We start from the raw sequence: 12,667 nt of genomic DNA on the forward strand, positions 1-12,667 counted from the left end.
TCCAATGTACTTCTTTCATTTATTAAAATTCCAAAAAAAAAATCGTTTTTATTAAGCAGTACTTAATATCCGTAAGAAAAATAGAATTCCATTGTGACAATGGCAGGAATACAACAGCCTAAACCAAGCCATTCTGTTCATCTAATTAGTCTGTAGTAACTAGTAATCAAAAAAAAAAAGTAACTGTCCCAACTACGACATCTCTGTTTTATTGATCAAATTAGGTATTACTGCATCTTATCATAAACTAATATCGCTAAAACAATTAGGCGCTAATCATTGATTGCAGCGGTTTAAATTAGCTTTTTGCTAATCTTTTTTGTCATTTTTTTAATATATATATATATATATATATTTTTTTTTTAATAATTTTCTTTATTTTTATATTTATTTTTGCCGGTACGCACGCGACTTCATCCCTTTGAAGACCTCTTATAGTTGAAATCTAGGAATCGTTCAGGCATAAGCAAACCTCTCTTATCATTATATCCGGTGCTGTGCAATATATTACTACTATGTAATTATGCATAACTGACACATGCTGTTATTACCCATCACTAGTATAATACGCTTAGGAAAGTCGGAACCCAGAATGGCTCAGGGATGCAAAAGGTTTCAGTTCCGTTCTTGGATTCGAATTGAATCAGTGTTGTTTCAGCTCCACCTGCCCAACAGATCAAGAAGTGTTTGCTGGAAGACGCCTGGGTTACGGTTTTGTACTAAGGCGATCTCGTTAACGGCAGGTAGAAAATGTAATGCTGCCAATTTCTGCGTAGCCAGAAAGAATAAACGAGAAAGAAAATTTCATACTTTTTTTATGCATTTGCACTTCCCGGCATCAGTTTATCTTATTGGTTCCTATAATGTTATAGCGTGCCTACCCCTTTAGAGTGTTGCATCACCGCAAAGATGATATGCCTTGACTCAGGCCCGATGAGTGTTGCCTATGTATGGAACGATGATGCAGAAAAACAATGCTCAGTCGTTATCATATCGATGATATCTTTGTTTTCAATTTCCGCAAGAGTCAGTTTTTCAGCGAATACACCGTAGGTTTTCCATTGCCTTCATGTGAAGTGCCCATTTTACTGCGATACGCGATAAAGAATAGGCAGATAAACAACTAGAAAGATAAGTGGGCAAGCTGTCTCCAAACATCCAGTATAAATTTTATTATAACGAAAGTCCCCTGAAATCCATTAGCAGCAATACGTCAGCATTCTCGAACGAGGCACACATGCTGGCGCCAGCCGTACGTTCACACTGCACCCAGAATGAATTTAGGATGTTGTCAGGGGGTAGTAACCTCGCCTCAATGGTCGCAATAGCTGGTAACGAACGAGGGAAAAACCTTGCCGTTTGCGTCATTGGTTGTCGTTACCGCGTGGTAAAAATGTGCGTACTCAACGAGCGGCAGGCATCATTTCACTCAATGCACGAAACATTTTGCATTTCGCTCTTCTTGCCACAGAGAAAAAGAAACACTCTTCTTACCTGCAGTTGGGAAAAACCGCTGTTCGTGTTGAGTGGCAATATAGGAACGGATACAGTTTGAGAGTTTTTATTTCCTTTCGTCGCTAAGCGAAAGTGAGAGGGCACAGGGATAATCGGGGCAGAGACCTTCCGCGTGCGTTGAGAGTTGACCCCAAGAAAGCTGACCACATAAGTCAATGCGGGTCCAGTCATTTAGTATTTTCATTTTCGCAGATAAAAATGGTTTTATTGGAAGATCCATCCAACCATTAAATTATTGCATTACATTATATGTATATGAAGCCAACTATACAAAAACAAGCGGCTCAGGTTTATATAGAAACGTCTATAAAAATGTTGATGATCAAAACTTGAATTTAACCCGAAGTATCTGACCGTGTTGAACACAACAAAAGAGCTAGAGAGTAGGGTGCTCAGATGTGTGCTTATGTGCAAAATACCTATGCGCAAGAAGCATTCAATATGATCAGATTTCGGCGGCACTTTTCTACGTAAACGTTGAGAGATGTATCAGAGAGTGAGGTTTGACCATCCATAAATATATGTTTATGTACTAGAAGTAATTGCCGCTTAGCTTGTATCATCACCACAAGCTACCATAATTTTCTTTGTGCTCTTGACAGCCCACGCGACAAGGCAGCGGCTGACGTATTTGCCTGCTGCAATTTGGAGCACGTGGTGCGAATCTCGCCGTAGACGAATTTCGTTTGGTGCCGAAAGCGAGGCGCCTGACATATTAAGTACCAGATGTAAGACATAAAAACATGATGTGAACAACTGACAAACAAGAAGTAACAAGGATTGATGATGAAGGATTCTTTTTGAAGCTGTGCAGTCTGCGCAATGGAAATTGTGTCCGTCGAGCCTGGTACAGGCAGTATGAAATTGATTTCTTTTAGAGTTGAAGGTTTTGCTAATTATTGCTACAAAATGCTAAATTCTAGCTATGAGAAAAATACGACATTCGTACTACGAAGGTTCGCACACTCGAATGCTCGAGACCTAACTGATATAGACTTCATACTTTCTAACCGTTACAGATCCCCTAACCACTCCTCTGCCTGCTTTTAGGTAGATATATTGCATATTTCTTATTCGAAAGCGCTAGATTTTATCATTTATGCCATAGGACCTACGACCCACTGCGACAACTGGTTTGCATAGTGTAGTATGTCGAATATCCTTAAATATTCATGTTTTTATAAATATTAGATTTAATTGAAAGTTCAAATTGAAAATTCATCAGTTCCGTATTCACTGTCGGTGGTGGAATGGGTGAACACCCATTCCGTGGCTCAGACATAAATCATAAGATTTGACCCCGTGTGAAATGCTGCCTTTATCCTAGGTAGACTATCGAAATTAGATATAGCCTGATAGATGTTCACACTGGTAGAGAAAATTAACATAGGTCTTCATTAAGCCTACCAGTTCTAGTAGTAACTACGACCTTGACATTTGATGTTATTTCCTTTTTGGCTGATCTCGCTATTCAAAGTTCCTTTACCTTCGATATACTGGAATTAAGCTTAAGGTGTTTATTAGAAACATTATTTATCATCACCAGCTAACTCTGAGACTCGTTTAAGTAAACTGTAGCTTCGACAAAAAGGACCACTACATTTTTGTTGCCTCTTCGTTGAAACAACGCCAGCGATGTACACATTTGACAAGGGTATGCCTCGCTACTAAGTTTTCCATTCTTATATAAGGTAAGATATATGTTAATTTTGTTTTCGATAACTGACCACAACCGATGTATGTACATCCTAAATTTATTGCGCCTTCTGCTATTTATCATAGACCACAAAACGTCGAAGTCAACCTTTTTCAGAGAATATTTGTTATCATCGCGCATATGCAGGTGCAATATCAGGTAGAAGCTCCCGGAGTCTGCGTCGCGCCACCTTGTTTAGTTCTGTTCGGGGAAGCCTTTCTACAAAATGTACACCTCCATAAAGCACTTTGAAGCTTGCCAGTTGAGCTGTAAGATCAAGCGTTCACACTTAGTTATATGTCGATGTTGTTTGGATATTTCGAAGCTGTTAAAAGCGATATATTCTTTGGCCAAGCGATATATCCATTTGGCATTTGGACATTTATTAAATTTTCTGGCTAACGTCTCGCTCATTATATGGCAGTAGAAATTCAGTTGGCAGTGTAAAATGGTGATAATAGTTATTTGAGCCGTACCATGCGGCGCATGCTTTTTTTTCCAAAGTCTATGAGACCATATGCTTCCCATTGTGATATTTAATTGGTTGTTCTTCAACCAAAATCACGCACCTTCAAACAAAGCAGAACCCTTTTCAAATCAGTCGAATATTTTCAAAATGAACTCAGCTTTTCTTTTTTTTTGTCTGAATACACTCACATTCGACAAGATCTGCTATCTCCTTGCGAAGCTGCTCTGAAGGCTGAGTCCCGTTTTTCAATTCGACAAGCGCCGCGGGTGCTTCCCCGATAGCTGGATGCGGTACACCTATAACAGCGGCTTCTGCAACGCACATGTGCTCCATAAGGACGATTTCCAGTTCTCCGGGATAGATTCGGTTATCCTTACAAAAGATCATTTCCTTTATACGATCCACATAGTAGTACCGGCCTGTTACTGAGTCCTGATAGGCGAGGTCACCTAGAGAAACGAACAGTTTCAATATAGACATTGGGCAGAAACGCAGCAGAATCACCCGATACGGACATGACGGTTCGTTTTGACTTGCATGTACAGAGGTGATCTACAGCAGCTTAAAATCTGTAGCATGTTACAACAGATATCTTTTCTTCTGGCGCTTCATAAACGTACTTATTATCAGCTAAGCGACATCACTGAAGGCGTACGAACATGTAATACATGCATGGAAGTCTGTAATAAATTGATTTATTATTAGCATTTGTATTTAACTTAAGAGCATAAACTATTTGATCCTAGCGAAGGCATCAGCCTCCACGGCAAAATGGTCTTAATTAGTCTAACGCGTGGCAGCTAATACTCTGCCACCACGTGCATATTACCACCAGGTCTATTTTTTAAATTATAATATTAACTGTTTCGCGCGGCTAACTTATCGGTGTGAGTGTGATTAACTCCCAAGAAGTATAACATCTTGTATTGGCTCAAGGAACAAATTGCCGCCTGTATCTATATGTTTCTTTGAGGTGTAGGCACCATATATCCAACAAGACTCGTAAATTATGAATTGTCTGTTCTGTAGACGCGAGGAGATGTTTTAAAGCGCGTACAGAGATTGCGTTAATTACGAAATAACATTTCGACGTCACGGTACCTCAATACTGCGTTAACTGAGGGTCGCAGGAACTCTCTCTCCATTAACACTACCGGACGGATCATATCTCACATCAGCCGGACACAGTTATAACTCATGCCCTTAGAATAATTTATTTGGCACCAAAAATGATTGGCAGTAAGCGGCAGGAAAAGTGTGGGTATCTACACGATTCCTGCAGCACCCCCGACGGCCATTCTCCTAACTAAATTTGCCATTCACTTTTCTACAGTAACTCCAGGGAAAGTTTTGCTGTATATTTGAAGTTCATGTAACTTTGAAATAAAGCGATAACCATAGGCTCTGTTATATGCTTTTAAAATATCAAAATATATCTAATTGAAGGCTTGTTTTTTTTCATTGCTAGAATACAATGCTCAGACCTGCATCCTATGAGGCAGTCGTCTAGACGTAGATCGGCCTCTTGCAGGGGCTCAAATCGTCATACTTCGCTCTCTTAAGCTGTTGTAATCGTTTTTTTGGGTTTGGACTCCAGTATGATACTTCTGTTGACAAAAGCCAGCGTTTCCGACACTTATTCGCGCATTAAAAAGTCTTAAAAAAACAATGGTAGATGGGCCCAAATAAAGGTTTTCAAGCCGCGGATGATCCCCAATTTTTTCTCTACATATGTGAATCAATCCAGATCTGACCTCGAAGTACTACTGCGGAATTATCTAGGATTGGGCCCACTTCAATCTCCTAGCAAGACCAGCGAAGGCCAGACTTGGACTGCGGATAGTCAGCATCGATGAGATGAACATATATGTCCTACGCGATGTGAAGAGTTATCGTTTCTGCGTGTTGTAGCATCGTCGAAAAGTTGTTCCTGCAACTGATTTCTTTGGCACTCGACACGCCAATCTGAAATACTGCTGTAACTCAGTTCAGGGATAAAATTCGGTGGCGACAGTTTACGACAATAGAAAGATAGTTTCTCCAATTCGACGACTCGTAAACATGCAGCATTAACAAGTGGAGAATTATAGAAGACGAACCATTTAACCTCTGTTCGTTACTTTCCGAACAATATAAACTGACCTGATCGACATATATTGTAATCATGGCATATAGCAGGACAGCTTACCAGTCTTAAGCCATCCGTCCTCAGTGAATACTGCGCTTGTCTCGCATGGATTTTGAAAGTAGCCTTTCATCAGCGAAGGGCTTTTGATGACGATTTCGCCGATTTCCCCTGAGGCAACCTCCTCACCTGTTTCCGTATCGAGCAAACGAAGTTGGCAATTCGACGGCGGATAACCAATTGAACGGAGGTCAAATTCGCCAGAGGGAGTAATTGAGACATAGATCATTGCCTCAGTCTGGCCCAACACTGAAAGTAGCCACATCAGACACTTGGTTCATTCAGCGGAAACTTCAATTTAGCTTCTTCAAAGTAACATTGTTCTTAACAAAATCCAGTAATAGAAACTTACGGTTGCGCAATTGTTTTAGATTTGGGAACCAACGGCGCATTAAATGTTCAAGACCAGGAGTAGCTCGGCTACCTGCGCAGATGATGTTTCTGACCGACATCGTGGGTTCTCCGTTGGCATTCATAAGGATCACTCGAGACATCGTGGGAAATATCATGAAAGTCGTCACCTGTTGAGATTACAGTCATAAATCAATGTTAACTTGATAATGAACGATGTGTATCTTCTTTCCCGATATGCAACGACAATGCGCAGTGGTAAATAGTTATGATTGAAGATAATAAGTATGATCTACTGTACTTAATGGCACAGATGAGTTAGCCATATTAGAATCGTATGATACTAAACCTGGTATCGGTTGCAGATGGTGCGCATGTCGTCATAGGTCGGCAGATTATCAAAGCGAGTAACGACTAAAGCGGCCCCTGCATGCAGACATCCCCCCATCTTCCAAACGCCCGTAACATGTGTCAGGCTTGCCCATGTGACTAATACATCGTTTCTACAGAACACGTTCATATATGGACTAGAAAGATTAATGTAAACAAGCTGCTATTAGAAGCTTTTTACAGAACAAGCCACGTCGGAGGATCATAATACCGACAATGATAGCAGACAATCAAGTTACTTGTTAATAGCAAAACACTATTTATCTGCGATGTATTTGTTCACAATCAAATTTAACGATCCTATGACATGTGTGCACATTTGTTTATTAAATACAGCCTACTAGTCTGATCCTTTTCTTTTTTTTTATCTTATAGCATTACGTTTTATTGTCCTTCGTTATGGCCTCGTCTGTTCCGCGGTACCATGGACTTACTCCATGAGCCATGCGTACTATTTTTACTTGCACAAACGAAGAAAGGGAAGGATCGGACCTCGAACGTTACAAAAAAGCAAAGTAACTAAATATACTTATCAACTCAAGGATACGAGAAGTAACTCGGTTTCTATGTGTACTTGCATAAGTCCCTTTGATGACTGTTCCAGCAAAGGACATTGGAAAACTTACTCTCCGATGTGAAAACTGCTTAGATAACTGCGATGAGTGTGCTCAACGAGCTTAGGCCTTCCTGTCGTACCCGAGGTGGGTACCATAAACACTGTAGTCTTAGATAGGTCCCTGCTAGGTTCGCCGTCAAATTCGTTCCTGACCTCATCATCCTCCATTGGGGTCGATCGAAACAGTTGGGACACTGATGGGTAGCGCGTATCAGAGTCGCCAATAACAAAAATTTTCTGCAAAATGTATGAAAATAATCCACCGGACATATAGTCATCAGCTATGCCCTAAATATCTAATATATACGTCTGTGATCCGAAGAATAATCACTCATCAAGTTCAGAAGGAGCGAAGCAAGAAAACTCTGAACTTTTTTTCGAATAACGATCTTTATTAATGAGAGATTTTCGCTTCGTAATCAGTTGTCATAACGCGTAAAGTGTGGATCAAAAGCTTACCTTTAAAGGGTTTCTACTGCAAATCTAAGCGTTCGTTATATAGCCGATATAATGAAAATACCGGCGAAAATCGTAAAGTTCGGAAGAAGACATTTTCTTCTACGCTGCTTTCCTATGTAAAGGAACGACGGAAAAAAAAGAAGCTTATGAAAAAAGTTCTAGTCGTTCAACGATCCAATTATGTGGCAGTTGATTATATTTAAATTATATATTATAGAATATCTGATCCAAGCTAGAGCTGTGCGATGACATCTCGATGTTGCTTGTGAGATGGATTATACCGTGATAATATCGTAGTGTATGTAAGTTAGCAAAGTGTAAAGGATTCTATCTTCCTGCTATTAACAGTATTACTAAATACTACTCAGAACACGTTCTCGGGCCATGGAACAGTTCATCCACGAAAGGTTTTTGTGATTCGGTGCCACCACAACGCCATGCCCCCTTCACAATTCATCCGTCGAATGATTCCCACTAAACTTGAAGTGATAATAAAATCGATGCTAAAATCTTCTTCTAATCATTATGATATGAGAGATCAGTGCAGTTGAAGGCGTTCGATTCAATATAGTGGATTTTGAGCGGCCCTATCTGTCGGCCTGGTTCAGTTCGATCAGCTTCAAGTTTTCGATTTTAATGAATCGACGATTTTTTTATTTTGTTTTTTACTTAAAGCTACTTTGGTATCAACGCGTTATACACAGTCGTCATTGTTTGCTGGTCAGGCAAGTACAATGAAAAGCTTTATTCAGTAGTCGTTTTTGGCGACAGCATGATTCTCGTCCACGAATTCTATTTCCATATTTGCTGAAACTAAGGGGTATATTCTGGTGCACCCCCTGATCAAGCTGATCTATTTCACAATTATTCGCCCTCGTAAAGCACTCCTATATCGAATGTGCTAAAAATATATGTATATATATATTACCTTAATTGCATTAAGCTTCTCTTGAATTGTAAGAACGGTGACGAGATGATCTATGTCCGTGATCACAGTTGAACATTGCGATATACTGAGAACGCTCTTTGTTTCACCTAGGAATAGATAGCTAAGAGTTAGTTACATGTTACATCCTCGTGGCAGGATGCGGCTGAATTGAACCATGTTAAAAGCTGTTCATTAGAGCTATTCGATAAATAGCCATTGTAAGTCGTATCGCGTTATTTTTGTAATCATTTCAACTAACGATATTTGAAGCTTGGCCTGATAAGGACTGCGACGGCGGGTACGCAGGCGATGGCCCATATAGAGGTGTAAGTCTCAATTCCATTGTAGGCGTGAATAGCTACGTGCTCGCCGCTGGACACTCCGTTTCGAAGTAGAAACGCGCGAAGCTGTTTCACTCGAGTGAAGAGCGCGGCAAACGACCACTGCAACCCCAGACGCGCATCAATCTGCCCGTAGAAAAACAATGGGCATCGTTAAACAGTGTACATGATAAGGCATTATTTGACATGCTAACGTAGAGCACTCCTACGTACACTAACGAAGTTTAGGTTGATGGAAGTCTAGGTAACTGGTAGTAATGCAAATCTTTCATTTTTTTCAAATCTGTATTATTTGTAGTGTTTCATTTGAGTCGTAAAAGCCCGAAAATCGGTCTGTAGTAAGTAAATGTTAGGAATGGATCTGCAGTAAATACGTAAATGGGAATGACGTTTTCATGCACATGTAAAAGAATTACATTATACAGCAGGCTTAAATTTTGCGCGCACAAAGGCCCATATCTAACATTAAAGGGGTGGGCCTAACTTGAAAAATGTATCTAAAGTTACAATGAAACGTATCGATAAACTGAGTCTTTTACTCGCATTTCACTTTAATTAGAATAGTAGAGCAACTGATTGTTGGCAAAATGCCTGTAAGATGTGTTAAGGCCTCCTTAAAGTAGGCGTTTTACATAAGGCACAATTTCTAAGCTATCCTTCCAGGTCTTTATTAGCCCTAGATATACTGATCGACGTTCAAAACGTGTGACCGTACGGCATTATTTTTAAATAGCGAATCAAGATTTGGCAGACGAATCTATTCAAGGGCCATTAGAAGCGCTCGAACTACACTAATAGCGCAGTGGTTTCTAGTAAAGCGTATTCTTTTTTTCTAAAAAAAATTATGCAAACTTAAAGTTATCACAGTCAAGTTCATATAAATTCTTAGGTAATAGACCTTACGTATCAAGAGCGGGATACAAATAGTGAAGGCGCCATACCAGGGTGGAAGGTGCACTGCCGATCTATCAGGTTTTCATCAGGATCCTCAGTGATGAATCACTAAAATGGATTGCTTCAGCGGTGTCTAATCAATTTGGCAATCAGACGTAACAGAGTCTTACGAGTTGCTTTTAGGTCCGTTTAAAAATGAACGAATTTGTCAGCTGACAAAGCGTATCACTTACGTTGAAAATTAATGCGCTAATCATAGCTATGTTCATTGAAAAAAGGTACTTAATAGTAATCAAAAAAAAGCAACACAGTACAAAGTTAGTTATACCAAAAAAGCATTTAAAATAAAGCTTGAAAAAGTTTTAACAACCTTATTGACATGTTTGCAGCTAAAAGACTGCGTTTTTATTCTTGGCCGACCTTCGGTGCAGAGTGCCTTACAACTTTGGCCTTGGAGTCGCTTAAGGCACTACTATGAAGAAAGCGTGCGCATACGCGCCGCCGCATCAGCTGCATTCCCTTTGTAGCCTTTATATCACCGCAGCTTATTAATCTTGTCCAAGGCAATGCAGTCTCGACACCGCGCACTCAAAGTCGTGCAGTACTTTTTAGATACATATCTGTCCTGGCAGATTTGACTAAATAGGCTGAAAATTTACATGACCCCTTATTGTTTTCTTTAAGTGGCATAGCTTTACTTACTATAGCAGTTTTCTCGGCGTAGCGTTGACATCTGTCCTTAACAAAATCTAATACACTTTGCTCAACGTGTATATCCGTGTTAGGGTAAAAGCGAGCAATGGATTGACTCATATCGCACTGTAGATTAGCGGGTCTTTGTGAAAAGACACCCGCGATACGATAACTCCGAATGTTCACTATTTGTATAGAAAAAGAAATAATGCACCGCTTCGAAAGATTTGCCACCAGTCGTACAACTCCACCGAGCGGAGCCTTTTGTGGAATCAACTAGGGATACAGCGATCAAGATCTGATCATAGGGAATATCATTTGTGAATTTCATCAGAGTTGGATGAATTGTTTACAAAGCCACTACACATCAAACACGAGCATTTGGTATACGATTCGACGGTAATAACGAGCTGACCTATTACACTGTAGGTTTCTATTTAGACAATGCAGGACGGATGTTTCAAAAATACGCTCGCGTAGCGGGGATTAGTTACTAGCTTCCTAACAACTTAGCTGCGCGAAATCGAACCGATGGTGGATTCCAGAGGCATTTCGGACTGCCACTTGCTACGTTTCTAGAACATTAACACCGGCTGTTATAGTGGGGTCACGGGCAGACAACAACTTCTAGGGTATAAAAAGAGTCGTCGACAACAATTCACAGGCAACGAGTCCCTTAGTTTGAAGGCGGCAAGCCTCTTGCCAATAGTTTTTGCTCTCGAGTGATATCTGAGCTGATGGCGAGTACGGAGGGAACGGAACCGCCATGAGTACTGCCGTCAACTGTTTTCACTCTCCATTTTCAGCGGCACTCTCAGGCGACGCGACGGCTTTCGTTAGGACTTTGTCGTGCAGTGACGGCCACAAGGGGGCGCACAACACCACATTTCAAATAATACACAAGAATCAACTATCGTCTCTTTGCTACCGGAGAACGAGAGTGTATGAAAGAGAAAGAAAATAAGCGATTGACGCTTAGCGGTAAGGGGTAAAGGGGGCCACAGCTTGACTCGAGCATCTTAGAGTGTAGAAGGTCAAAGTCTTTTCGGACTACTATAGTCAGACGATGACTTTCTACTCGAGTATATCTGAGACCTTGTCTGACCTGAAATTGTGCAATGCGGTAACAGTAATCGTCGCGCATCGCATCCTATTATAAGAGCTAAATGTAGTTAAAGAAGGGTAATCATCCGGATGATGTTTATAATAGAATGTCAAACGCAACAGTAGGTTCAATGGACATGCCTTTGTAATGACACTGATTGAGGCCGTTACGATTGGGTGCTTGAGGTGACCATTGAGGAGGTCGAGAACAACTCTACTGTTGCGCATATCGAACGTACCATCATCGTGCAGCTGAGGCTACCTGCCAATTCGGTCATCACTGGCAGGTCCTGCCTTGGAATGATGAACGACGTCTAATTCACATAATCTTGGAAATGTTCATGTACAACACATTGTAAAGGGTCCACTTTGGAAATCTAATCATTTTGTATGAAAATATTTACAACCACCGTTCGAATAGTTATTTTTGAGAGGTTACTCTTCCTTTGCCCGACTCAGACAGAGTTCATACTGCCTTTCTCACATCTAAACGAGACCTTCCTATTGCAGTGTAGCATTTACCAGTTGTAAAAAGCTGGATCGGCTTACATTGAATTTTTAGTGCTAGGATAGAGACAACGCATTTCAAGGCTCTGGTTTATGATGAACTAATCTTTCAAACCAAAAAATAAACAGATTGACTATGACTGTTTCATTAATAGGTTGTAACACATACGTACAAGTTATGTGAGTGAGCTGGAGCAAGCTAACTCTGCCTGCGGCTCGTCCATATAGAGAATTCAGTTCCCTTACTCTCTGGCGGCCTTATTCAAGTCTGTCCTTACTAATTTTGGCACGGGAACACATTTTTATATATGTATAGACGTTTATAGAAAATCACAACAAAGCCCAATAATCAAGGCTTGTGTACCTATCAGATAGATTTTCTTTTAAATAAAAACAAACTTTCATAGATTAATAGCTCGACTTACTACCACAGCTGATTTCGTAAAATCATCATTGGACTTGACTCGTTTCAGTCTAGGGCTTATATCGTAAACATTTGCCTATGTGGACTTCACGTAA

At 40.4% G+C, this 12,667-nt stretch overlaps 1 protein-coding gene across 3 annotated transcripts; it reads right to left on the reverse strand.

Annotated features, from left to right (window-relative positions):
- Window positions 1-3,253: 3,253 nt before the first annotated feature.
- Window positions 3,254-11,995, reverse strand: LOC111251751 (luciferin 4-monooxygenase-like). Of its 3 annotated transcripts, none has more exons than XM_022808688.2 (9): window positions 11,881-11,995; window positions 8,869-9,076; window positions 8,610-8,716; window positions 7,233-7,459; window positions 6,566-6,743; window positions 6,218-6,386; window positions 5,869-6,114; window positions 3,869-4,129; window positions 3,254-3,478 (listed from the first exon to the last, which is right to left on the reverse strand). In XM_022808688.2, the coding sequence occupies exons 1-9, from the start codon at window positions 11,917-11,919 to the stop codon at window positions 3,342-3,344; spliced, it is 1,572 nt and encodes a 523-aa protein (XP_022664423.2). In that variant the 5' UTR covers window positions 11,920-11,995; the 3' UTR covers window positions 3,254-3,341. The 3 variants fall into 3 exon arrangements, with proteins under 3 accessions (XP_022664423.2, XP_022664422.1, XP_086845779.1); XM_022808687.2 differs by lacking the exon at window positions 11,881-11,995 and adding an exon at window positions 10,547-11,326; XM_086989653.1 differs by lacking the exons at window positions 3,254-3,478; window positions 3,869-4,129; window positions 11,881-11,995 and adding exons at window positions 4,136-4,360; window positions 10,547-11,338.
- Between the last annotated feature and the right edge of the window lie 672 nt (window positions 11,996-12,667).

This window comes from Varroa destructor, unplaced genomic scaffold (genome assembly GCF_002443255.2).
Source record: "Varroa destructor unplaced genomic scaffold, Vdes_3.0 BEIS01000005.1, whole genome shotgun sequence".
Lineage (NCBI taxonomy): Eukaryota > Metazoa > Arthropoda > Arachnida > Mesostigmata > Varroidae > Varroa > Varroa destructor.

What these genes read in the sequence shown, in the direction of transcription:
- LOC111251751 (XM_022808687.2), bottom strand. Translation starts at nt 10,657, where the DNA reads ATGAGTCAATCCATTGCTCGCTTTTACCCTAACACGGATATACACGTT. An exon ending in CCATCTGCAACCGATACCAG is followed by an intron (nt 6,387 to 6,565) that starts GTTTAGTATCAT and finishes TAATCTCAACAG; the next exon opens with GTGACGACTTTCATGATATT. An exon ending in GATAGCAGATCTTGTCGAAT is followed by an intron (nt 3,479 to 3,868) that starts GTGAGTGTATTC and finishes TTGATCTTACAG; the next exon opens with CTCAACTGGCAAGCTTCAAA.